Source organism: Ostrea edulis, chromosome 3 (assembly GCF_947568905.1).
Source record: "Ostrea edulis chromosome 3, xbOstEdul1.1, whole genome shotgun sequence".
Classification (NCBI taxonomy): Eukaryota; Metazoa; Mollusca; class Bivalvia; order Ostreida; family Ostreidae; genus Ostrea; species Ostrea edulis.
This window is the reverse complement of record NC_079166.1, coordinates 10,364,011-10,391,687: the sequence shown is the minus strand read 5'-3', so window position 1 is coordinate 10,391,687 and position 27,677 is coordinate 10,364,011. Positions and strand designations below refer to the sequence as shown.

Sequence of the window (27,677 nt, the reverse complement as noted above, 5' to 3'; positions counted from 1 at the left end):
ATCCCCACCAATTGAAAATTTTCTGGATCCACCACTGCGATGATAGACATATTCCGTGAGTGTCAGATAAACAAATGACTGAAACTGATGGAAGTTATTCTAAATTGTTATTTACGACAATAACAAATAGAAAAACAAACAGACATACCATGTAACAATATTTATTGACCTCACAACAGACTGATGTTTCAAACAGTAACAAGAACGACAACACTGTGAACAGAATATAGATACACGGGTAAGGAATTCAATGAACTTTTCTATAGCTAGTTAATAAATTAAAATATTACAGAGAGTTAGTGGATCGGAACTAACGTTAAGGCATAGTAAACCTATCCGAAACGTGGAGGACATTCACATCTCTCCGTTTGCATTTCCGATCCATCACATACTGGGTGTTTTCCTAACACAGATTCGGGAGCACTGCACGATCGTGAGCGCATGCGCCGGCAATCCTGGAATGGACTATTTTGATCGATCTTTTCGCATTTGGACCAATCACCAACAGGTAACCAATTTCCTTTGACTGAAACAATTACAAGACATAAAATCAAATTACAATCGTTTTTTGTTTTAATTTTTGAAATAAAAGACAACAATTTAATGTTAAATTTGATGTCTGTCACAGTTCAAAATGTCATATAACTAGAACACAACATTGTCCTATAAAAATCCGACGTTTAAAATTTGTCCAATGCTTTGCAAAATGTTGTAAATAAAACGGATTCGCCCAAATATAGAAGATAACAAGGTACTTTAATGACTTACCATCATTGTCCCTGACCGACACCACGAAGTGTTTGTAGTAGTGTTGAACGGGTTCACAGGAAATGAGCTTTTTGATGACCAGTACGTATTTCGTAGTTTCACCTTCCACGATATGATCGTCTTTAGGAACGATAGCTATCTGTTTAGAACCCCCTTCATTTACTTCAAATGTGACTTTAGTAGGCTGTCTGTTCCACTGCGTATTGAAACCTGAAATTGGTACAGTTGGAATTGACTAGACATTTTCTAATTTTTCATAATTGCAAGATATCGATAGATATTTATCGTTACAGTGTAAAGAAAGGAGATACCCATGCTTCTCTTTTTCTTGTATTAGATATGCAACAAGAAGATGAAATCAACTTCAAAACTGCAATGGTTATTTCATTTTAAAAAAATCCTTTGCTATCAATGAGGAAAAAATAAAGTTCTATATCTATGGAATGGAATGGATTATTGATATCTATGGAATGGAATGCATTATTGATATCGTAGTTCTATATCTGTGGAATAGAATGGATTATTGATATCTATGGAATAGAATGGATTATTGATATCGTAGAATGGATTATTGATATCGTAGAATGGATTATTGATATCTATGGAATTGAATGGATTATTGATATCTATGGAATGGATTATTGATATCTATGGAATAGAATGGATTATTGATATCTATGGAATAGAATGGATTATTGATATCTATGGAATAGAATGGATTATTGATATCTATGCATTATTGATATCGTAGGTACATGTGGAATTGCTTACTCTGATCCATTACGTCTGAGAAGGAGTACGTTGTGAGCGGTAAGTTTGCCGGATGCTTTATAGTATGACTTAAGCTCTGTAGGCTTCCCTCAGCCAAACGATGGCGGATGTCTGAAATGAAACACAGTCTTGGATTAAGATTCCGCTTCTCCCGATCCCTAACGCATCATCAAACTTCTCCCGGTCCCTAACTCATCATCAAACTTCTCCCGATCCCTAACACATCATCAAACTTCTCCCGATCCTTAACTCATCATCAAACTTCTTCCGATCCCTAACACATCATCAAACTTCTCCCGATCCCTAACACATCATCAAACTTCTCCCGATCCCTAACTCATCATCAAACTTCTCCCGATCCCTAACACATCATCAAACTTCTCCCGATCCCTAACACATCATCAAACTTCTCCCGATCCCTAACAGATCATCAAACTTCTCCCGATCCCTCACTCATCATCAAACTTCTCCCATTCCCTAACTCATCATCAAACTTCTCCCGATCCCTAACTCATCATCAAACTTCTTCCGATCCCTAACACATCATCAAATTTCTCCCGATCCCTAACTCATCATCAAACTTCTCCCGATCCCTATCATCAAACTTCTCCCGATCCCTAACACATCATCAAACTTCTCCCGATCCCTAACACATCATCAAACTTCTCCCGATCCTTAACTCATCATCAAACTTCTTCCGATCCCTAACACATCATCAAACTTCTCCCGATCCCTATCATCAAACTTCTCCCGATCCCTAACTCATCATCAAACTTCTCCCGATCCCTAACACATCATCAAACTTCTCCCGATCCCTAACACATCATCAAACTTCTCCCGATCCCTAACAGATCATCAAACTTCTCCCGATCCCTCACTCATCATCAAACTTCTCCCATTCCCTAACTCATCATCAAACTTCTCCCGATCCCTAACTCATCATCAAACTTCTTCCGATCCCTAACACATCATCAAACTTCTCCCGATCCCTAACTCATCATCAAACTTCTCCCGATCCCTATCATCAAACTTCTCCCGATCCCTAACACATCATCAAACTTCTCCCGATCCCTAACACATCATCAAACTTCTCCCGATCCCTAACACATCAAACTTCTTCCGATCCCTAACACATCATCAAACTTCTCCCGATCCCTCACTCGTCATCAAACTTCTACCGATCCCTCACTCGTGATCAAACTTCTCCCGATCCCTAACAGATCATCAAACTTCTCCCGATCCCTAACTCATCATCAAACTTCTCCCGACCCCTAACTCATCATCAAACTTCTCCCGATCCCTAACACATCATCAAACTTCTTCCGATCCCTAACTCATCATCAAACTTCTCCCGATCCCTAACACATCATCAAACTTCTTCCGATCCCTAACTCATCATCAAACTTCTTCCGATCCCTAACACATCATCAAACTTCTCCCGATCCCTAACTCATCATCAAACTTCTCCCGATCCTAACTCATCATCAAACTTCTTCCGATCCCTAACACATCATCAAACTTCTCCCGATCCCTAACTCATCATCAAACTTCTTCCGATCCCTAACAGATCATCAAACTTCTCCCGATCCCTAACACATTATCAAACTTCTCCCAATCCCTAACTCATCATCAAACTTCTCCCGATCCCTAACACATCATCAAACTTCTCCCGATCCCTAACTCATCATCAAACTTCTCCCGATCCCTAACTCATCATCAAACTTCTTCCGATCCCTAACACATCATCAAACTTCTCCCGATCCCTAACACATCATCAAACTTCTCCCGATCCCTCACTCATCATCAAACTTCTCCCGATTCCTAACACATCATTAAACTCTTTATGGCTTAATCTCCAAAGAACGTGCGCGAATGATGAAAACAGATGCAATGGACAGGGTAAAAGGAACGTATGAAATAAATGGGATGTGAAGGGTAAAGAGCCGAGGGGTTCCGGGAGGATGGGGAGTTGGAACCTCTCCTTCGCTCAACTCTCACCCCCTTAAAAGTGCCATAGAAACCAATGACCTTCCTTATCCGAGTAATTTAAATTGCAAAAATGGTAGCATCTTAAAAATATTCGGCTTGTTAAACATCGTGTATTTTCTATTAATCTGTAAACTTAGATTAATTCCCTGACACTTCAATACCAACATATCATGCATCCCTTTTGTATTACCTTATACATCAGAAATCATGACTGAGTAAGATGGGAAGTGGTTTAACTAATGAGGCAACATTTAGTCTCCCCTTGACATGGGTGGGTACATAAGAATGTCCTGTGTAGCTGTGTATCTATTGCTTCTTTCATCATCAACTAATTTATATCAATTGCGTTCATTGCAGAATAAATGTATCACAAATTGTGTTCATTTCACATGTATGGCCCTATTTCGTTTTTGTTGAATTGACTAGGGGAGAGTCGTGAAGTAGAACCCGGAGTCTGTTTTCTTGACAGCAATTGATGCAAGTGTAAGACCGTATATTTAGTATTAGAGCGTTATTCAGAATATTGAATTTATGCTTAATATAACTTCTGATTATTATTTCATGGATGACTATTCGACATATATAAGCTAGTGCGCGAATACATCTTGTATGAACAAAGTCATATCCACAGACAGATGGGCAGACAGACAGCCAAACGGACTGATGATTCCATTATACCCACTCCTAAACTAATACAGACGTCCCGGTGAGAGAGCAGATCATAATAAAATCTAAAAGAAAATGACGAAATTCGTAAAGTTTGGGGAAAAAACCTTTAAAATGATATCCACAACTTCCTTGGACGTTTAAGAATCTCAATCAAATATTGACAGGTGCACAATGCCATGATATGTATAATATTTACTCAAAGTGTGATTCAGATCTATTCATCGGTTTTTAAATTAACAAACTAACTTTAACCCTAACTTTGGATAATGACAACATCCCCTCAAAATGGAAAAAAAAATCCGGAAAAAAATATCCATTATTTCCTTGAATGTTAGAAAATCTCAACAAAAATAGTGGATCATATGCACAAGTTCATTATTCATGTAAAATATACATAGTGTTAATCCAATCTGTTCGTCGGTGTTAAAGACTCTGGACAAATGATGACTACAGACGGACACACGAACAAGATGAATCCAGTACACTCCCTAAACTTCCTCTGAAAGGGGGGTATAATAAACTCAAACTCATTCATTATAATTAATCACTTTGCCTTCTTTTTTCTCTGTATGTACAAATTTCATTTTATTGAATGCAATTTTAAAAATCCATAGATCTCTTTTAAAAAACACAGTCTTCGATAATACCATATGTATTTATTATTATTATCTTATTATTATCATACATTTATATAGCGCTTTATCTTTAATTATGACAGTTATCCTAAAACGCTTTACATGTAAATCAATAAAAACAAACTAAAACAAAGAACAATAAATCCATAGAAAAAGGCATCAAATAATACTAAAAGTTTTTATTTTATTTTATTTTATTTTTTTTAAGATTTCCATTCATAATATCTTAAGCTACATGTATAATTTACTTCATGAACCAATCGAACAACTGCGTGTTCGACCATATATACTGGGCTCGAAAGCGATCACGCGCTGAATGAAACGGAAAAATACGAAAACTGGTCTACCGAAGATAAAAATGCGAATCTTTGAATTCGAAGGAATACGATGTAAACCACCTTCCCCACCCATGCAGGATGAATTTGGCATAATTAGGTGTATATTATGTATTTATATTGTTCTTTTGTCATTGTAGATAAAAAGGTCACATATTTATATTGTCTCGGTATGTTCATGAATGAACTCCACTTCTGAGAGTACTTCGATACCGACACACGTGTGCTTATCTATATATCATAGATTATTTGTGTTCGTTTGAGTGACACAAATAAGAACTTGAACAGATTTATAGTCACATGTAACCTTACACTTAAAGAGAAATAACTCCAACTTTGTAAAAGTTACTCCGGCAGTCAAATAAATTTTCTTCTTAAAAATTGGGAATGTTTAATTATGCCCACGCAACGAAGTTACGGAGGGTATGGTGTTTCTGACCCGTCCGTCAGTCCGTCAGTCCCTTTCTTGTCAGCGCAATTCCTCTAAGACCCCTCAACAGAATTCCGTGAAACTTTATAGTTATTAAGAAGGGCACACTGTGTAGATGTGCATATTCCCGGGATATTCTGATTCAACAATATTTCTTAGAGTTATGCCCCTTTCGAATTTAGAATTTCGAGCCCATCTGTCCTGTTCTTGCAGTAATGCATAGCATTACCATTTATAATGTGAGGCATTGTCAAGCAATGTTGGAGCGTGGGATATTTGAGCTTGCTCACTTTTGCTTTAATTCATTTTCTTTTTTACATGTCTTTTACTGCCCCGACATCAGCTGAAAAGGGTATAACCAAGGTCAGGTGATTAGACTACTTTATATGGGATTGATGTATGACGTCACGTTTGTACTAGTGAATAAGCTAGATTTGAAATATCACTATAACATAAGATTGGCACTAAGTTACGTTTAATGCATTATCTTCCTTTCCATAAACGCCGAGCATAGACCTTAATTGTGCAGCCTTACACCGGCAGTGGTGACGTCTCCGTATGAGTGAAATATTTTCGAGAGGGACGTTAAACAACAATCAATCAATCAATCAATCCAAATTTGTCTAAGGATACAGGATACGAGACAGGCTTATGTTTTTAATGATTGAAAGCTACATTTTCCAGTAAACATGCGTTATGGTATTGTTCATTACACAGCGTTCCCTGAAATGCGTTTATTTTCTGAGTGGTTACTGTTCAAATAAGACGCCATTTAAAAACATATTAAGAATTAATTGTTTAAATAATGTTAATATTGTTATTCAATATTTGCTAAAATTATACCTATACTTCAGACACAATTCAACAACGCCAGAAAGTAAAGTCATATATCATGCAATTTATCCCTGAATGTCTACGTAAATCAGAAGTTAGGATGAAGCACCTGTAAGCAATATATTAATATTTACATTTTCAATGTTTTGGCCTTAGCAATCTTTACCAATTGTAACGATAGCCATTTCCTCATGAATGCTTTGCAGATGTGAACAATGTGCGTATGAATCTTGATAAATATAGTCCGTCTATTTTAACGGCTGAGAATTCTGACAGAAATGTTCAAGTAATATGTAACTATAAAAAATCAATTTCAATTTAGGGTATTAGGTAGCAGGGGATAGTTTCGCAGGCCCTGTCAACTTTTTTAAAATGGAAATATCCCATATTTGAAGTGACATTGCATGTGCATAAAAGTATATAATAACTTACGATACATGTCAAATGTAGCGGAATGCTTCATAAAAATGTTGATATACAACATGTAGGTGTCACCATGATTCCTAGCATAGAGATGGGTGCAAATCCGAAACTAAGACACGTGGTCAGTTGCTGAAGAAATTCCGGTGAAAACATGCATGGTCCAGCAAAAGGTCTGTAGCTGAGAGGGAAAGTGGATAGCACCATTTGAAAGTTGGATTTTTCAGAAGGGAAGACAGGGTTCTTGGTTGTGCACAGTGTCTAAATTCCCACGCTTGGTACTGTAATGGTGTAGGGGTGGTGCGGATTTGCCCAAATGAAAGAAAATCAAAGCAAAAAGGGGGAAACTGCTCAGAGCATGTATTGTGCACCAGCATCAGTATTTATAGATTACATGTAATTTAGGGTCATAATTTATTAACTACACCAATATGAAATACATGCAAGTATTGATTTAAAAGGGAAATATGATATTTCTTTAGTCTGTCATAATCTGACTTTGATGTATGCCCACTACCCACATGTTTCAGAACCAAAAGAACTGTCCCCTGTCACCTTAACTGCGACGCTTTACGCCAGCATACTTCAGGAAGCACGTTAGAATTTATTTCTTAGACTCCTCGCCATAATACAAGTTGCTGTGACGCAGTGGTTAAAGTGTTCAATTCGTGACCGGAAGGCCGTGAGTTCAAGACCCGTTCCAAGACAAATAGGGAATCTGAGCATGATTATAAGGCGGTCCATGGATTGCAACTACAAGTAACGATATATCTCACAAAAGCTCCGATGTAGTTCATAGTCGTGTTAAATTCTAAATAAATACCCTGCTATGATAGCCACTGCCTGACTGTGTATTTGTCGAATCTATTTTTATGATTTATCTCAAATGAATCATTGACATCACAACTTGTGCAGACTTACCGTCATTGTCGACAAATGTGAAGCGAAGGACATGCAGGTTTTCGTTCGGTTTGGTCTTGTCAAAAGCCACCACTTTAATGAGAAACAATTCGTCTACCACGACATTCTCCGTGGCCTGTAGAGTGAAGCTATCTCCACGAACAGTGTAGTTCACAGGGAACGTGGCACTCACTGATAGATGCAAGAGAAACACAACGGTTTGTACAAAGCTTTAACTATACACATTTCTAGTTAGTTTTCTATTTCATTCTTACATTTCCTCTTCGTCAGTGCATAAAGACATATTTTAAGTTAAAGATGTGTGCTTAATATTATTTTCATACTTTCTACAGATGACTAGACTTACCTTTTAAAAAAAATGTATTGATTGCACAATGTTCGCGATTAAGTTAATCAGTCTTAATCTTTAGTTAATCTCTATCTGGCATAATAGTTACTCTAATATACACTGAAAATTTACGAGGTACCCTCGACGTGATATCATTGAGAAATTTAACAATGTTATGGCGCGGAAACTAAGTCCCGCGAAATTTAAGTGATTTAATGTAACCGATCGGGACACTCACGTCTGGTACAGTGGTTACATTCACGTTCAAACCGGAAACCTATGCTCCGCGTATCGCCTTTCCTATTTAGTTTTACAGTGAGCGGACGTCCACCTTCCACGACGAAATCCTGAAGGTAGTCAAAAGCTGAAATTCCAAAGAAATATGATATCGTTATGATGTCACAACACTTTCTATAGCTTTTAAAAATGTTTATTCCATTCGTTTTAGTTTTGCTTATTTCATAATATTTTCAACAAGATTGTAAACATGGCCTTTTTTTCAATTATTAACTTTATGTTGTTTGCAATATTACTCTAGAATTCCTTTACTTACATAAAGATTGCACCTGGGTTCCTACAAGTAAGAGAATAAATAATTACAATTCATATCTAAACATAGTACTAGATTAATTTGATTTATTTCCCATGCACTTACGTGTTATCTTTTTAATTAATTCTTGTGAATACAGATTACGTGTTCCGAGGTGGCACTGAAAACATTTATGTCATCATCTCAATGCTGTACATAGAATTTCTCCGCAATTCCTGTCACGTGAAAAACCACAAAGTTACTTACCAACACACAAAAAGGTCGAAAGCATTAGTATCGAGGAGATCATCTCGCCCTACTCTATGTCAGACCCACAGACTGAAAACGAAAACAATGGAGTTGCTTTATTAAATTTTATGTTTGTTTCATAGATAGAATGTTTATGTTTCAGAACCGTTACAGAAATTGGTGGTGGTGAAGAATTGCGGAGTCGTGCTCTTGCAATAAACCACATATCATCGCTAGTTATATCTAAATAGATCTGAACAACGGTTTGACAAAAGCATCTTATTCAATTCTGTCGAAAACTGTTAACGTTCAAACAAATAGTTGATGTTTTAATTCAACAATATTTACATTTCCTATGTTTTTGCTTTCATTTTCTACCCATGGAAATGATAGTCATTTCTTCATGAATGTGAACGATGTCAGATATGCGTATTGATATTAATAAATATAATACGACTATTTTTAACGGCTTGGAATTCTGAGATATCTCTCAATATAAAAGAAATATCTCTCAGTATAAAAGAAATATCTCTCAGTATAAAAGAAATATCTCTCAGTATAAAAGAGATATCTTTCTAAATGACAGATGTATTTCTTCCTTAGAGGGATGTCTCTCTAAGCTGAGAGTTATCTTTTAACTTGGAAAAGAGATGGCTGTCAAAAGTAAGAGATATCTCCTTGAATTCGAGAGATTTCTTATTATCCGAATGAATAGTAGAACGACTTGCCATATATCTAACAGTCACTACAGGTAGCAGGGGACAGTTTCGCAGGCCCTGTCAACTTTTTTTTTTTTTTTAAATGGAAATACCCCATATTTGAAGTGATATTGCATGTATAAAAATCATTCTCTCACCAGAGGGCGCGTTACGCAAGTTTCACATACACCTCTGTCAACGCTTGGAATCACGTGACAATATAATCACATGATATAAACAATCATTCTCGGTTTCCTTTCCCTTTAAAAGTTCAGGCAACAGGTGATACATCAGGCTCTTTTCATAGCCAACTGACACTTTAATAAGTGCATATTTACCATTTAGCTGTTTGTCTCTTATTTCACAAGTTTTATCGTATTTTTACAGCCTTTTTTACTTTTGATTCCATGTTTACATTTAAATCTCCACCACGTGTATATCCTACATTCATACGCATATTACGAAGTAGTTCCAAATTTATGATCAGAAAACGGCGATTTTAATCAATTTACAGTAAGCATTAATTTGATTGCACCAAAAACATATCATAATATGACTAAATATTTAGTCCAAAACATAAATGTTGGATCAAAGAAACTTTTACAAGATTTCTGTAAAAAGCTGTTGACAGAGGTGTAGTGCGAGGAGCGCACGGAACTCTGGGTAGAGAATGGTGTAAAAATGTATACAATAATTTTAGGATGCATGTCAAATGTAGCTGAGTGCTTAAGGTATTCAATGTATAATGACCATATTTCATATCTAATAAATGGATGGTGGAATTTTTGTAATCATGGTATCATTTTGAAGGGTTCATCAAATAAAAATAATCCACCATAGGAATTTTCAAAATTTTGTTTAATGCTTGATTTATTTCACCTAGAATTTAACATTGAAGTATATGGGAAAAGCATGTTTTATTACTATATTTTAAAAAGAAATTATATTTTCATACAAATCTCTTGGTAGAAAGTTACATACACTTTCTCTTAATGAAAATATGAAATAAAATTAATCATTGACCACACACATTTTTAGAAAATTAGATTTTTCTTATTTTTACAAAGGGCAGACAACTCTTCCAAAAAGTTTTAAGTGCAAAAAGGTCAGCTTCTAATCATTCACCAGTCATGTGAATTTCATCTGCTTCATTTTCATCATTATTTAACAATAAACATTTATGTTGATCTAAATCCTTCAAAATTGTTCATTATCCTTTCATTATACATGGAATACCTTAATTGAAATGTTGATATACAACATGTAGGTGTCACCATGATTCCTAGCATATAGATGGGTGCAAATACGAAACTAAAACACGTGGTCAGTTGCTGAAGACATTCCGGTGAAAACATGCAGGGTCCAGCAAAAGATATGTAGCTGAGAGGGAAGGTGGATGGCCCCATATGAAAGGTAGATTTTTGAGAAGGACAGATAAGGTTCTTGATTGTGCACAGTGTCTAAATCCCCATGTTTGGTACTGTGATGTTGTGTGGGGGGAGGGGTGCGGATTAGCCCAAATGAGAGAAAATCAAAGCAAAAAAGGGGAACCTGCTCAGAGCATGTTTTGTGCACCAGCACCAGTATTTATAGATTACATGTAATTTAGGGTAATAATTTATTAACTACACCAATATGAAATACAAGTATTGACATAAAAGGGAAATATGATTTTTCATTAGCCTGTCATAATCTGACTTTGATGTATACCCCCTATCCACATGTTTCAGAATCAAGGAAACTGCCCCCTGCCACCTACAGACTTTTGGTTATTGAAACAGAATGGTTTATATTGGGAAGAAAGTTAATCGTCTTGAAAAGAAATCAAATATATTCCGGAAATATTTAAATGATACACGTGCAGGACTTTCTTTGCAATCCATTTCAAGTCATTGGCATATTTATGTGACGAAGAATAATTATAAACATTGAACACTTTTATTTAATTGAATTTATTTATGGTTCATTGTTATATTGCATTGCCTAAACCTGTCCGTGTTGTCAGTCAATATATAATATAACATCTCCGTGCTGTCAGTCAACATATCATATAAAATCTCCGTGCTGCAAGTCAACATATCATATAACATCTCCATGCTGTCAGTCAATATATAATATAACATCTCCATGCTGTCAGTCAAGATATCATGTAACATCTCTCTACTGTCAGTCAACATATTATATAACATCTCTCTACTGTCAGTCAACATATCATATAACATCTCCGTGCTGCCAGTCAACATATCATGTAACATCTCCGTGCTGTCAGTCAATATATCATATAACATCTCCGTGCTGTCAGTCAATATATCATATAACATCTCCGTGCTGTCAGTCAATATATCATATAACATTTCCGTGCTGCCAGTCAAGATATCATATAACATCTCCATGCTGTCAGACAATATATCATATAACATCTCCGTGCTGTCAGTCAATATATCATATAACATCTCCGTGCTGTCAGTCAATATATCATATATCATCTCCATGCTGTCTGTCAATATATCATATAACATCTCCGTGCTGTCAGTCAACATATCATATAACATCTCTTTACTGTCAGTCAACATATCATGTAACATCTCTTTACTGTCAGTCAACATATCATATAACATCTCTTTACTGTCAGTCAACATATTATATAACGTCTCTTTACTGTCAGTCAACATATCATGTAACATTTCCGTGCTGTCAGTCAACATATCATATAACATCTCTTTACTGTCAGTCAACAAAGTTTTTCTGCTTTCCAGTTTACATAACATTCAGTATAATAAAACAAACATTGCATGTAGTTGAGGGTAACATTGAAATTTTCACCCCTCGAGAAACCATTGTCAACCTCGGCTACGCCTCGGTTGACAATGGTTTTCTCGGGGTGAAAATTTTCAATGTTACCCTCAACTACATGCAATATTTATATAATGTTGACATCGCAATGCTTTTTTTACAATGACGTTGAAAAAAGCAGGAAATGGGACATCGCATAGCACCTGAATTAGATGTTGATCGTGCTGATAAGACGCTGCTTATAAATGATGTGCGGACAAATTGTCATCATAAAACAAAAAATTAAAATCAAAAGGACTGAATTATTGTTTTTTAGGATGTAATCTGATTGTACATTTCACAATGTTTACATTCCAATGTTTTTTACCATTGATGTCTTTACAAATAGTAATGATAGTCATTTTCTGATGAACGCGCTTCAATTGTAAATAATGCGCGTATGAATACAAATAAATATAGTACGTCTATTTCAACGGTTGGCAATTCAGACAGAAATGAATGTAGAATGCAAATATAAGAAATAAATGTAATTCTTAAAAACACATGTAGGCATGAACTGCGATAATTCAATCAGGCATGCTTCATGAATGCGTCACAGTCCATGATCATACCCGCAAATATTTTCAAAAACATAAATATCTAAAAAAAAAAAAAATAAATAAAAAATAAAAAAAAAAAAATTGTTTGAATTCTGGGTTATTGTGCGATTAAAAATTTGGTCCATGTCTTAGTTACAATTAATTCCTGCCCAGGTTCCTGTTTTCTAACAAATGACATTACGATGCCTCGTCTTCCTTAATGACTCCTTGTTAATTAATATCTGCATGTGTGGGAGACTAACATTATGGGACAAAATGACATTTCTTCCCGTTTTTTTTTTAATGAATATATAGACTATATCCACACTGAGTTTAATTTATCACTCTATACCTCAGCAAAGTTTTACAATTACGTACTCTGTATCCCAGTTTGAGACTGGAGAACATTCTTAGCGTTTGTCTGAACTGTTATTGGTTAATATGATTTTACAATATTAAGCATACTGACAAATGTTTGACTTACCAGTGCAGAAGACAAAATATTCCTGCTCACTTTCAGTTTTGTATATATAACACCAGAAGTCAATTGATAATTGGTTCAATTCTTTTTTTTATCATTTAAAACCGCATGTACCATTACATCTCGGAGAAAATTAAGATTTTATTTGTATCTGAAATCGAATTTATCAAACGAACGTGAAGCTGATATCATAATCCGATCATTTTACGGGGTAACACAAAGTACATCGCATTGATTTTAAAGTATGCAGCACTGAAAACATACTCTGTGTCATACTGTGGTTTGGGGTACATACTCTGTGTCCTACTGTGGTTTGGGGTACATACTCTATGTCATACTGTGGTTTGGGGTACATACTCTATGTCATACTGTGGTTTGGGGTACATACTCTATGTCCTACTGTGGTTTGGGGTACATACTCTATGTCATACTGTGGTTTGGGGTACATACTCTATGTCATACTGTGGTTTGGGGTACATACTCTATGTCATACTGTGGTTTGGGGTACATACTCTATGTCATGCTGTGGTTTGGGGTACATACTCTATGTCATACTGTGGTTTGGGGTACATACTCTATGTCATACTGTGGTTTGGGGTACATACTCTATGTCATACTGTGGTTTGGGGTACATACTCTATGTCATACTGTGGTTTGGGGTACATACTCTATGTCATACTGTGGTTTGGGGTACATACTCTATGTCATACTGTGGTGTAGTTGATAATGTAGTTAATCAGTTACACGGCGTGAATCAGCAGCAGTAACAGTAGTCGTGATAGTAGTGGTTATAATAGTAATAGTAGTAATGGTGGTAGTAGTACTTATAGTAGTATTATTATTGTAGTAGTAGTAGTAGTAGTAGTAGTAGTAGTACTTATAGTATTAGTAGTAGTAGTAATAGTAGTAGTACTTATAGTAGTAATGGTAGTAGTAGTACTTATAGTAGTAGTAGTAGTAGTAGTAGTAGTAGTAGTAGTAGTAGTTATAGTAGTAGTAGTAGTAGTAGTAGTAGTAGCAGTAGTAGTAGTAGTAGTAGTAGTAGTAGTAGTTGTAGTAGCAGTAGTAGTAGTTATAGTAGTAGTAGTACTTATAGTAGTAGTAGTAGTAGTAGCAGTAGTAGTAGTAGTAGTTGTTGTTGTAGTAGCAGTAGTAGTAGTTGTAGTAGTAGTAGTAGTAGTACTTATAGTAGTAGTAGTAGTAGTAGTAGTAGTAGTAGTAGTAGTTGTAGTAGTAGTAGTAGTAGTAGTAGTACTTATAGTAGTAGTAGTAGTACTTATAGTAGTAATAGTAGTAGTGGTAGTAATAGTAGTAGTAGTAGTGGTAGTAGTAATAGTAGTAATAGTAGTAGTGGTAGTAGTAGTACTTATAGTAGTAGTAGTAGTAGTAGTAGTAGTAGTAGTAGTAGTTATAGTAGTAGTAGTAGTAGTTGTTGTTGTAGTAGTAGCAGTAGTAGTACTTATAGTAGTAGTAGTAGTAGTAGTAGTAGTAGTAGTAGTTGTTGTTGTAGTAGTAGCAGTAGTAGTAGTTGTAGTAGTAGTAGTAGTAGTAGTAGTAGTAGTAGTAGTAGTAGTAGTTGTAGTAGTAGTAGTAGTAGTAGTAGTAGTAGTTGTTGTTGTAGTAGCAGTAGTAGTAGTTGTAGTAGTAGTAGTAGTAGTACTTATAGTAGTAGTAGTAGTAGTAGTAATAGTAGTTGTAGTAGTAGTAGTAGTAGTTGTAGTAGTAGTAGTAGTAGTTGTAGTAGTAGTAGTAGTAGTAGCAGCAGTATCAGGAATCAGTAATTATTCCAGACAAATACACCTTAATTTTCTGAAAACAATTCCTGTACCAAATGTCCTATTGAAAAAATGTGTTTGCATGAGAGTTATAATTTGATATTTTCATACAGTAAATTACCTTCTTTTACAGTTTATATGCTATATCTATTTTCATGCAAAGCTAATTACATTTAACCACAAAGTTACTTATAATAACTAATTCCTAGCGCATCCTCTTGTTATCTGTATTAGGTAATGAAGCACACTTACCTTAGCTGTAGGAACAATCACAGTCATATAAAACTTCATTCTGTTTACTAAGCTATCACTTAGTCATATTATATTTAAAACTCATCATTGTGTGAGAGAGAGAGAGAGAGAGAGAGAGAGAGAGAGAGAGAGAGAGAGAGAGACTCTTGTTTAGAGAAACCCGTCAAAATCTTGAGGGTGGGTGGGGGTAATTTAAAACAAAGAAATATCTTAGTGTGACAGACTTGAAACTAGGAACATATCCTTGCAATAATTGCTGTACTGCAAAAGTAAATACAGGTACAAAAAAATAGCATCGTGTATAAAAATGATATCAATTCTAAAATGTATACATTGCTTAAAAGGCAATCCTTTCAACAACAGTCTGATTTTCAACATTTCCTTCAGTATGTCATCAGATGTTACAAGCAAGGCAGACCAGTTCTCATTTCGAGGTTCATTTCCAAAATTTGTAGCATGAATGAAAATAAATTTAATTCTTTCTAAGGCGACGTGCACATTTTTCGTTTAATTCGGTGAATTGTCATACCGTGTGTACTACAAATGATATCTTAAAATATCATGCTAATTGATTAGTAATTTAAAAAATATTAAAGTTCAGTGATCGAGATTTCTGTTTTGATTCGAGTAGATGAACATTACATCCCAGAAACTTGATAATGGATATGTACCGACTGGTTTGATTTGTGTTTTGATAGCAGACTGTGTGGGTGATATATTCCAATACGTTTAACAGGTAACCAACTTCACTGTACTTTTATATGAACAGCTACATAGAAAGGAAGAGTCTTTATGAAATAAAGAAAAGGCAATGTAAGATATGGGCCTTAAATGGACCCAGAAAATGACATTTTTGACTGAAAAGAATTTTGGTAAAATGAATTTCGTTAAAGATTTGTGTGAAAAAAAGATGAAGATAACGAACATCTATCAAAAATTCTATAAAGAATAAAACATCGAGAACAGGGCAAACACGGCCCCCCTGAAACACCATTGTTGGATCCTAATGCCTTGGTGGAGTAAGCCACACCTGCCGTGAGCCGTTTGTCTTCATTAGGTAAACGGAGCAAGCCGTAGTTAAAATCAGTATGAAAAGAACGATGTGGCTATGGGTATGAAACACGTCTAAAAGCATTCAAGGTAATGACAAGTTGTATTTGTAAATAAGATCATTATAATATCCATAGAATATGAGAAATGCTCACTTTAAACGCAAGATTGTTCAAACCCTGTAACACCAACTTTTTTGTCAGTAGCCTGTCTCGCTTTAAATATTGATCAATAAGTTGAACATATTCTTGCGTATCGAATGATGGACAATTGCGACATAATTAATAGAATTTGACGACGGAGAAGCTGAAGTTATCCCGTTTGTCATAAAAGTGAGTTGCTTGGCTGTCATTAACCTCTATGTTCAGTAAGATATCCAAACATACCTATATAACAGTAATCAGGTCTTCCAACAGTCTATTGGAATTCATATGGGCAGGAATTGTGCTCCTCTTATTAGCTGACCTGTCTTTATATTCTTATGAAGCAGACTTTATTTAAGAGCTTCTACATGAGAAGAAAAAATATCTTCCTGCGGCCTTCAACCCAATATATATACATGTATATAGTCAGGAGTGTGACCGGTCGACAGGGGATGCTTACTCCTCCTAAGCACCTGATCCCACTTCTGGTGTGTCCAGGGGTCCGTCTTTGCTCAACTATCTAATTTGTATTGCTTATAGGGGCAATATATATATATGCTGTCTGATGTGTTTCATACCGATTGTTAGGCCCTTTAAGGCACACCGATTTGACTACGGATAACTCCTATTACCTGATGGAGATATAGGGCTCACGGCGAGTGTGATTGGTCGATAGGGAATGCTTCCTTTTTATAGGCACCTAATCCCACCTCTCTTATATTTAGGGGTCCGCATTTGCTCAACTCTATGTTGTGTAATCCTTATGAGTTATGAGATTGATCACTGTTCGTTATCTTCACCTTTCATGATGAAGACTTTGCGGTGTCTTCTTGTTATGCGTGTATACATGTATCGATTAGACATATGCATAAAAAATGAGTTTTCCTGATAGATAAGGCGTCGTCGATGTACCTAGATATCGAATTGAAAGTTATTCTTCTCACATTAAGGTCTTCCAACAGTCAGAATTGATATGTCCACAAATTTATTAGCTGCCATGTTTTTGCATTCTTATGGGGCAGAATTATTCAAAAGCTTCTATATGATCATTTGACAAGCAGATTAAACTATATGCAGCTTAATACTAGATAGGGGTAGTGGGTAAGAATAACATATTATAACATTTTCCCGCGATATGACTACGGACCTTTACGTAATGACGTACTTCACATATGGCGCGAGGTACAGTTCTGTACAGCACTGGGGTGTATTCTTTATAGGCATTACGAGATTGATCTATAGCACTGTAGATACTTTATCTTGCGCGAATACTTAATATCGCAAAATGACCCATATACGTCAAATCGCGTGGACGTGAATTCGCATCGCACTTTTATTCAGTGTGAATAAAATGTCCGGATTTTACACATCGATAAATTCTTCAAGAAGAATGTTTGATCCTATAATATATATTAAGAATACAGTTTACTTTCAACAGTATATAGAAGTAATTACATCCTAATTATATTGGTTATTAAATCATGGTGGAGAGAAAGATTTAACAATTGGTGTCTTTACAGACATTATCAAATCCATGTCTTTGTGACACATAGAGATATTTGAAATACACATGCAACGTTTGTGGTTTTAACATCACGACAGTACGTGAGTAGTTTGATTGCATTCAATCAAAACAGCGAGGAATAAACAAATTTGTATTTACATTAAGTTCCATTAATTTAACATATTCCCCTTTACAGGTAGAGATATTTTTCAAATGATGAAAAATTAACTACAAAAAGCAAACATGGCACAAATCAGGCGTTATAATATTTCTTCACGACTGTAATCAAATTATTCGACATACGAGGCAGAGATATCTAGACAGCCAGAAAACTACTACAACACGCATCGCTCTATTTTTAGCAGGACCGAAGCGTCTTTTTGTTCAAGAGAGTTTCTTAATTGTGAAAAGTAAAATTTCGACATTCGTTGAAAAGTTTGCACTGTCAAAAAAATCTCGTGCCATGGTCATCCCTGCTTTAGGGGAGCGTCGATGCTTATATTTAGTGGGAATATTAACATATGTGCGTAAATTTACCTGAAATTATCCACGGGAAATCCGACCGAACTCGAGATGACATCATTTCAAATAAGGTCAAATAAGGAGTCCAAAACAAGTTCAAGAAGCACATGAATGTGAAATAAGTTCCGGTTTTACCTCAAGGACTTCGAAATTTAGACCATCTGTTACAACAGAAATTATTATTAAAGCAATGCACCGCAGTCAAATTTCTTAAACATTTTGCAATTATTTTCTAATTAGTGGAAGAACAGGTGTGGGATTTAGAATTTGTAATTAAATCATGAAATGTTATATTACATGTATGTCACAATATTATTCAATTAATTAACCAATTTTGTTGTAGAAAGGTCAATGTTCATTAAATGTCCTTATTAATCAAAAGAAATCTAAATGTCTTCGTATGTGTCTGCATATAAAGCTTTTTGATACATGGCCATTCGCTTTATCATCTTAGTCGTCTTTATCAAACGGGGAAGAAAATGTTACGCACACAATTATATATATATATATATATATATATATATATATATATATATAAAGCACAAACACCCAACACCACCCTACTTTCTTAAAGTGTCGGATCTGAGAAGATACAAGGCCAGTAAAGAAATTTATAAAAGCACTGAAAAAGCCACCACACTGTTGGTTATTTAAAACTCAAATTTTCGACGCAACCCGTGTCTTTATCAAGAGACATATATTACATAAACAAATAACACGAAAAAACGACAAGTATCGATAAACGACATTGGTGACAAGAGTGATACACTGTTGCACTGAGTGATATTTCTATTGTAGCATTGCTTGTGTACATGTTTAATATATTTATGATATATACCGATCGATATATATATATATATATATATATATATATATATATATATATATATATATAGTTGAACTCCACGAACATTATTTAGTCTCATTAATCCCACAATGAATACAAACTTAAGAGTAGGGTGAACACGAACCCTGTACTCACGACAGGTGGGATCAGATGTCCATGAGGAGCAATGGTTGCCCGCTGACCAGCCCTACATTCTTTCAGGCAACGGGAGCAAACTGCAGTCAAAGCCAACATGCAAAGAACGGCCCATCAATCGGCACGAAATTCGCCAGACAGGACCCGACTTTATCAAATCCTCCATAAAACAAACTAGCTAGACATTCATCCATTATATCTTCATTCAGTAACTTGTTTCTTATTTAGATAAAGTGAGGGGGATCAAATTGATTAGGTGTTTGCTTATATCAAGAAATGCTAACAAAATACTGTGTAAACATTCTATTAAATACAATTCTTACTTCTGTATCTGTTTCTATGTTACAGGAGTTTTAACCGTCTAGTATAAAGTCAGCAATTCGCAAAATCTATAGTCAATATACTGATCTGATTTGCCAAAATGACCTACATGTAAAACTTATACGGTACCAATTTTGATGCACCAAATGCGCATTTCGACAAATAATGTCTCTTCAGTGATGCTCAACCGAAATGTTTGAAATCCGAAATAACTATGAAGTTTAAGATCTAAATATAGCCAAAAACAGCGTGCCAAACAAGTGGAGCCAAATTCGTCCAAGGATAAGAGCTATGCATGAGGGAGATAATCCTTAATTTTGAAATGAATTTCTAAATTTTATAACAGCAATTAAATATACATCCGTATTTTCAAGCTAGTAACGAAGTACTTAGCTACTGGGCTGTATCATCTTTGAATCAAATGCTGTCTGACATGTATCACACCAATCGATAGGCCGTTCTTTACACACTGATTTGACTACGGATTACTCCGTTTACCTTATAAAGATATAAGGCTCAAGTCAGATATGACCGATTGACAGGAAATGATTACTCCTCCTAGGCACCTGATCCCACCTCGGGTATATCCAGGGGTCCATGTTTGCCCAACTCTTAATTTTGTATGAGTGATTTTTATATAGTCCGCTTTAATAAAAACTAAAACAAATTAAAAGCCTGAAATTAACCATGTGACATTACATGTGAATGAAAACGTGTTGTTTGTATGTCGTTTGATGCTTTTAGTTAACAACTATATGAAAAGGTGAGGATAATGAACAGTGATCAATCTCATAACTCCAATGCGGGTGTGACTAGTCGACAGGGGATGCTACTCCTCCTTGACACCTGATTGTACCTCTGGTATATTCAGTTGTCCGTATTTGCCCTATTCTCAATCATATTTATTAGATTGATGACTGTTCGTTATATTCACCTTTTCATAAGGAATACAAAATGAATAGCGGGGTAAACAAGTACCCCTGGGTCTAAGCACCGCGTATTTTTCTTCTCATTTTCATACTTTCATTTTGTTGGACACGTAAAAATATTAATCATTCTGAAATGAAGTTCATTGAAATTCTAAATATTTAATGAACTTTGATGAAGTATGTTGGACTTGGTCATCACATTTTTTTCTGTTCGAATTACAAACACTGGCTTGTCAGAGGTACAAGCTGAGAAATGTTCTTTGCGAAAAATTACTAGACAATTTATTGATAGATCCTCTGACAGTTTGATTCATTAAAAATGTCAGATTTTATGATGTGTTTTCAGAGTACATTTGACTTCTAATATTATGAGTTTGCAAATCAGTTTGTTTATTTGTCATGAATTCGAAATCAGTTCAAATAGATGATACATGTATTTATCAAGATATATATGTACTTATCTTACATTTACTACAGTTATAAAATCCATCATTGCATTGTATTCTCTCGTTGTATTCAAAATTCTTTAAGATTTCAATTTGTCTCAGATGAGTAGTTGAAAAATGCAACCCTTCTGATTCAACAGTATAATGAATGACTGAGTACCACAATGAACACTAAATTTAAATTTTATTTTACACGCATTTAGTTTGAAGTTTTACAAACCACAGATAATGATTTAATTGTCAAAAGGAACTGTTAAATTAAAAGAAATACCGCGTTGTAAGTAGAGACATATCAAATTATACAAACCTTTCCTTATATATGTATCCATGACTAAATACTAGTAAATGTTTCTTTGTTAAACCATCCTTGTCAGAATACTTTCGGATAAACTCGTTGCTATGGGCACATTATCACAAAATTTACAATACCATGACGACATAGTATGATGCAGCGTAAGTCCCTGATACCTGATTTTTACCATCATGCTCACTCCTCATTTTCATATGTGCTATTCACAATTATGGCTATAGCTATATAGATATATATATATATAAAGCACAAACAAACAATTATAACACCCAACCTTACGTTTACCCCTAGGATCTAAACGATACATGTGAAAATCAATTAATTAATATATAAAGCACTAAATAATCACAACTAGGTACTGAAAATTTTCGCCCCAGCCCGGGGTCGAACCAGCGACGTACGGCACCCACCGCCTAGCAAGATTGTCAAACCAGTGCGTAAGTCCACTCGGCCACAACAACTTCCCTAAAAAGGAAGCTTTGTTATGCTCCTAAAGCGCTACTTATACACACTGATGCAATCCCACACAGTCGCTGTGTCATTCAGTGTTTAAGATATTTTATAAGGAGAGTGGATCTCTCGATGCAATTGTGTGCGACTGTGTGGGATTGCATCAGTGTGTATAAGTAGCGCTTTAGGAGCATAACAAAGCTTCCTTTTTAGGGAAGTTGTTGTGGCCGAGTGGACTTACGCACTGGTTTGACAATTTTGCTAGGCGGTGGGTGCCGTACGTCGCTGGTTCGACCCCGGGCTGGGGCGAAAATTTTCAGTACCTAGTTGTCATTATTTAGTGCTTTATAGATATATATGCACTATTTTAGTGATGTCGTATACCCTTGATGTATTGCTTGTTTAGAATATTTCTGTTAAGCGTCATATTCGTAAACTCTCGGTTTTATTTGAATTTACTCAAAATACTTAAAATAACTTACCTTTGTAATTTGGTGTACTAGACATGCTTATAACCCATTCCGTACAAAGAGTGCAGAGAGCCTGTCATCATTGTCCCAATGCTCTAGATGTACGGTTTCTGTTTTATCATTATACTGATCAGAACCAGCATACATGGAGACTATGATATGCCGATTACACTTCCACACTTCCGTCATACCTTTCTTAAATAGAAAATCTGAATCAAATTAATTGCATATTCGTCGACACTCATCATTTTTTTGTAGCATGCACTATGTCCTACTCTCCCACTTTGATTATCATGTACGGTTTTTTTATATCAGGTATACCTCACATTTCTGAGGTACGTCTCGCTTCTGATTAAGTTGGTTTCTGTGTTAATGAAAGCTTAACTGTCTTTCTGAAAATGCACGTGTAAAATGAACTCATGCACGTTCATTCGGATATACACTTTTATTATACTGCTGTTAAAATGACGCCCAAATAGTGTTAAGGAAATAAGATAGCTATTTCACATCGACAGAATGTCATCAGTATATTCTGTTGATAGTAGATATATTTTCCCCGGGATATAATATTTGTTGTCTACCTCTCTATAGGAATAATGCCACGTAAATTGTAGCGCTGCATTTGCTGCAGATTGATTGGTTAAAACAGATTCTATAACGAGCTCCTAAATACTTCATATGATGCGTTTCTCTTAAATTTTGAACACGTGACTTAAATATCACAAGGAGATTAATCTGACGGAAATGATATTGGTTTTTTTTAATTTATAGATTCTTTTACAAGAGTATTGCAGTTTTGCGTGTTGATAGCTGATTGTATTTTTTCTTCAACATGTTGAATGAATGGTGAAAAGTAGAAGATAATGCAAAATTAAGAGTAGGGAAAACACGGAGCCCTGACATGGAGATGGGATCAGGTGCCTAGGAGGAGTAAGCATCCCTGACGACCGGTCACATCCGCCATGAAACCTTTATCTTGATGAGGTAAACGGAGTATTCTATAGTCAAACTTTGTGTGAAAAGAACGGCCTGAGAATGGATATGAAACACGTCAAACAGCATTTGACCTAATGACAAGTTGAATTGGTATATGAAATCACAATAACGACCATAGAATCTGCGAAATAATTTTATTTTACTTTAATCATTTTACTCATATTAAACAAGGAACTAAAAGTTATTATCAATCGATTGATTAATTACAATTTTACGTCGTTTTGGCAATATTTCAGCCATTTTACAGCGGTTAACTAATTCAAATATGTTTGTGACTGTGGGAGTTTTCCTGACGGTGTTATTTGTAGATAAAAAGTTAATTTTGTTTGTGTTATTATCAATGAAAAGTTATTTTTGAAAACAAAATCAATACAACACACGTGTCAACTGCCTGTGTGTGGGGGGGGGGGGGTGTGTGGGGGGGGGGATGTCAAACCCCTACAGGCTATATTTCATTCGGTCAAACATTTTTGACTTGGGCTTGATAAAAGATATATTCCACGCACAGCCGATCGACAAATGTAAAATAGCCAGTTTCGTACATTGAGTTGTTAAAAACTTTGTTCTACCCGTGTATATCAGACATTTCTGCGTTGCAAAGTGTGTTGATTTTAAAATACATTCCATGAAAGACTTACATGTGATTATTAGTTATGAGATTGATCACTGTTCGTTATCTTCACCTTGCATGTGTCAGTACATCACAGTTGAACAATGGCTGAAGTCACAGTTCACTAACACCAGGGGTGGTAAGTCACAATAAAGATTAAATGAATTGTATAAAGCGCACAACTTCTCGGCCACCAGTGTAACCCACAGGATAATTTTGCCACCTACTCATATGAACATTACTTTGCATTTGTCATCACTTATTCATCGTCTGTAATCATTTACAATATAACGTGAGTACGACAGGGGGACTGGTGTAATAGATATCTACTAATGAGAAACATAATTTACTTCCGTATAACACCGACTATTATGGGATGATGATCAACAAGAATTCGTCGAGAATACGTGTCACTGTGAAGTGAATCGAACCAAGAACCTCGTCACACCACGTGGACAAAGCTACTCAGAATTAGACAAGTTTGTACTGCAAAATCGTAACGTTGATTTCTTGATTAAAGATGAAGATAACGAACAGCGAAAAATATCGTAAGTCGTAAGAATACAAAAAAGAGATTTAAGCAAATACAGATACCATGTAAGGATGGGTAATTCTTCGAGATAAAATGTTACAAAGAGCAAGTCTGCTTATGTATAGTATGACGCGCCGGTAAGTGTCAAAGTTTCCCAGTTTACTTTCGGAAGGTCGGTGGTCTCTTCCCAGGTACATTGTATCTGGGTTCTCTCTTCCACCAATAAGAACTGGGCGCCACCAGATAACTGAAAAAAAGTGTGGCGGAAAACATCAATCAATACATACTAGTCATTAATTATTGAGTATAGTCCGCTTTCCCAAACATATAAAGGCGGGTTTTCATCGCTTTGGGGTTGATTTTGTGAGCATTGGCCCCTTGCACGGTTGCCTGCGACATGTCCATAGAGTAGCGGCTGGCGGGAGGCTTTCGTCCCAGCGTCTCTGCTAGATCCCTCATCTGACCAGCAGTGTTTCAACAACATAACCCTAAATACTGAACACCTATCTCCTTTGCATCTTTCGCAAATTAAATAATATCCTTTGCATTGCATCTGGCACTTTCTATGTTACGTGAATATAGAAAATCTCCTGTAATACACTTTATCTCAATTAATATATTGCATGCCATAGATAGGTAATTCATAAAGAGGAAATAGAGAAATCGATCAAATCAAATGGTTGTTCCATAGGTCGTAGGTATACCCTATACATGTACCTGTCTCTTCATCTTTGATTGAATAGAATGTCCGGCAATGATCTTGACAACGGAACGGTACAGGTAGGGCGGCTATCGGTCCCTAAACGTGTGAGTAGGGAAATGTTGCTTGGTGACGTGCTTCGGACGCATGATATTCAAGTAGATTGCATTTCAGTGACTTTTCGTAACTTAGGTGTTCGCCTACCTTGCACGCTTTACGGATATCTTTCAGTAGAGGAATCATAGTTTTAGGACCACGTGCACAATTAACCCCAACTACTGCCGCCCCAGCATCCTCTAATTGACGACATGCTTCCGGTATTGGAACGCCATCTAATGTTTCATCGGGGCAGTACGGAGCAATTGTAATGACGGCTGGTATACCTTAACCATTTTTAGACAATGGAAACCTCAAAACTGTGCAGGATTTCATTTCCTTTTTATCAATATAGTAAATGTTTGGAAAAAGAAACGTTTTGAATTCATGTTTTAAATCATTAAGATCTAGCGCTAGCAGTCTGTTTTCGTAAGCAGAAAACGAAATTTAAGAGTATGCGTTAATACACAAGAATATGGTTTGTGAATTGACACGATATATCAATCTTCTATACCTTTGCCATACTTCTGAATACATTCTAATACCAATGAAGCTTCACTCAGGATGTCAAATGTCTCCCCGGTGATATAATCAACTCCCGCCTCGACCGCCCATTCAATCATTTCCTGGAAACAAGAAACCACAACAAAGGTACATTGCATTTAATGTCGTGCACTGGTTTACATTCAGGTGTGCACTTTACGAAAAGTATTAACGTGTTTAATAATTCCAGAATCTTCAAAGTTTTATTGAATATGTGATGTAATATAGATAATTGGCAGTAGTGAACCTTAAACATTTGCCGACAACGTTCAATAGCGACAGGATCGGTTTCGTCGTAAACCCGTGTGGGACAAAGTCCACTGGCCAACAAAGCACCTGTCTCCTTGGCCACTTCTGTTGCTATTTGCAACGCTTGACGATTCAGTTTCTCAACCTCATCCTCTCTATTGATCGATTTCAGGTTCGCACGATGAGCACAGTACTAAAACAATAATACTTATGTCTCTTAATACATTATAGGAATTACCTATTTTAGAAGAGATGATTTCATCTTCTCAACCGTCGACATCATATTTATGAATCGATATTCTATCATCACCTGCATATGGTGATCATGTTTTCAACTTATTCGATATTTGAGAGTACATTCTGCATATGATCAATTTTTAAACTGTTATAGACTACTAGCAAATAAATTGATACTACATGAGTTTCAAAAGTCTTGTTTAAATTCAGGATGTTGCAAATTTAAAGTTGTTATATTGATTTTATTTCCACATAAAACCTGTCATTAGGTTGAATGCAGTTCGACATCTTTTATAACCATTGTGAGGCCGTTCTTTATACACTGATTTTGACCACAGATAACTCCGTTTACTTGATCAAAATATGGGGTTAATGGTGTGTGTGTGTGTGTGACTGGAAACACAGCAAGCATACTCATCCTAAGCACCAAATCTCATCTTTGGTGTTTCAATAAATCCGTTTTTGATCATTGTTCATCATCTTCAACCCTTTCATTTACTTGTTCATCAAAATCAAAGGATTCACCAAAGACAACTTCGATGTAATAGACCAATGATGGTTTACCAACACTTGTTTATTATTCTTTTAAAGTAGGTTTATATTTACTCCTCTGATGTGTCCATGGGTCCGTGTTTGCCCAACTATCTATTTTGTATTGCTTATAGGAGTTATGAGATTGATCACTGTTCGTTATCTTTACCTTTCATTCATTGCGGTTTGTATTATGAAAAATATCAAAATACAGTCCACTCCACTTATATTGAAGTCGGTAATATTGAAACTATCTGTTATATTGAAGTTAAAATAAATCCCCAGTAGCAATATTTGTGTAGTTGAGCATTGGTTATATTGAATTTTGGATATAATGAACAATTCAGGTCGGTCCCCTGGAATTCATTATTTCCGGAGTAGACTGTATTATCAACTTACTGTGAAAGATAATACAACGTCACTTCCTGCATGTACAAATTCCTGGTGCATTGCTTTTACGAGATCTGGATGTTCCATCACTACCTCAGGTGCATTGCTTCCGCGTTGAAGATAACCACGCCTATCGAATGTATCCCTCCGCCACCAGGATTGTCTCCCCGGAGGTCAAACGATCCAAAAACCCTAGTGGAGAAAGTATCAT

The 27,677-nt window shown here is 35.7% G+C and overlaps 1 protein-coding gene and 1 pseudogene across 2 annotated transcripts; both read right to left on the bottom strand.

Annotated features, from left to right (window-relative positions):
- Window positions 1-147: 147 nt before the first annotated feature.
- LOC125676134 (uncharacterized) lies at window positions 148-22,236 on the bottom strand. 2 transcript variants are annotated; one of them, XM_056159991.1, is made up of 8 exons: window positions 21,660-22,236; window positions 8,897-8,968; window positions 8,654-8,674; window positions 8,339-8,464; window positions 7,773-7,943; window positions 1,540-1,650; window positions 769-978; window positions 148-526 (listed from the first exon to the last, which is right to left on the bottom strand). In XM_056159991.1, the coding sequence occupies exons 2-8, from the start codon at window positions 8,937-8,939 to the stop codon at window positions 333-335; spliced, it is 876 nt and encodes a 291-aa protein (XP_056015966.1). In that variant the 5' UTR covers window positions 8,940-8,968; window positions 21,660-22,236; the 3' UTR covers window positions 148-332. The 2 variants fall into 2 exon arrangements, with proteins under 2 accessions (XP_056015966.1, XP_056015965.1); XM_056159990.1 differs by lacking the exon at window positions 21,660-22,236 and adding an exon at window positions 18,690-18,824.
- A 2,781-nt stretch (window positions 22,237-25,017) lies between these two features.
- LOC125676723 (betaine--homocysteine S-methyltransferase 1-like) lies at window positions 25,018-27,677 on the bottom strand (annotated as a pseudogene).

Bases quoted from the DNA above. Each gene is read 5' to 3' on its own strand.
- LOC125676134 (XM_056159991.1), bottom strand. From the start codon at position 8,939: ATGATCTCCTCGATACTAATGCTTTCGACCTTTTTGTGTGTTG. The intron at 1,651-7,772 runs GTAAGTCTGCAC...GTTTCATTTCAG, and splicing joins CACATTTGTCGACAATGACG to ACATCCGCCATCGTTTGGCT. The intron at 979-1,539 runs GTAAGCAATTCC...TACCAATTTCAG, and splicing joins CTCAGACGTAATGGATCAGA to GTTTCAATACGCAGTGGAAC.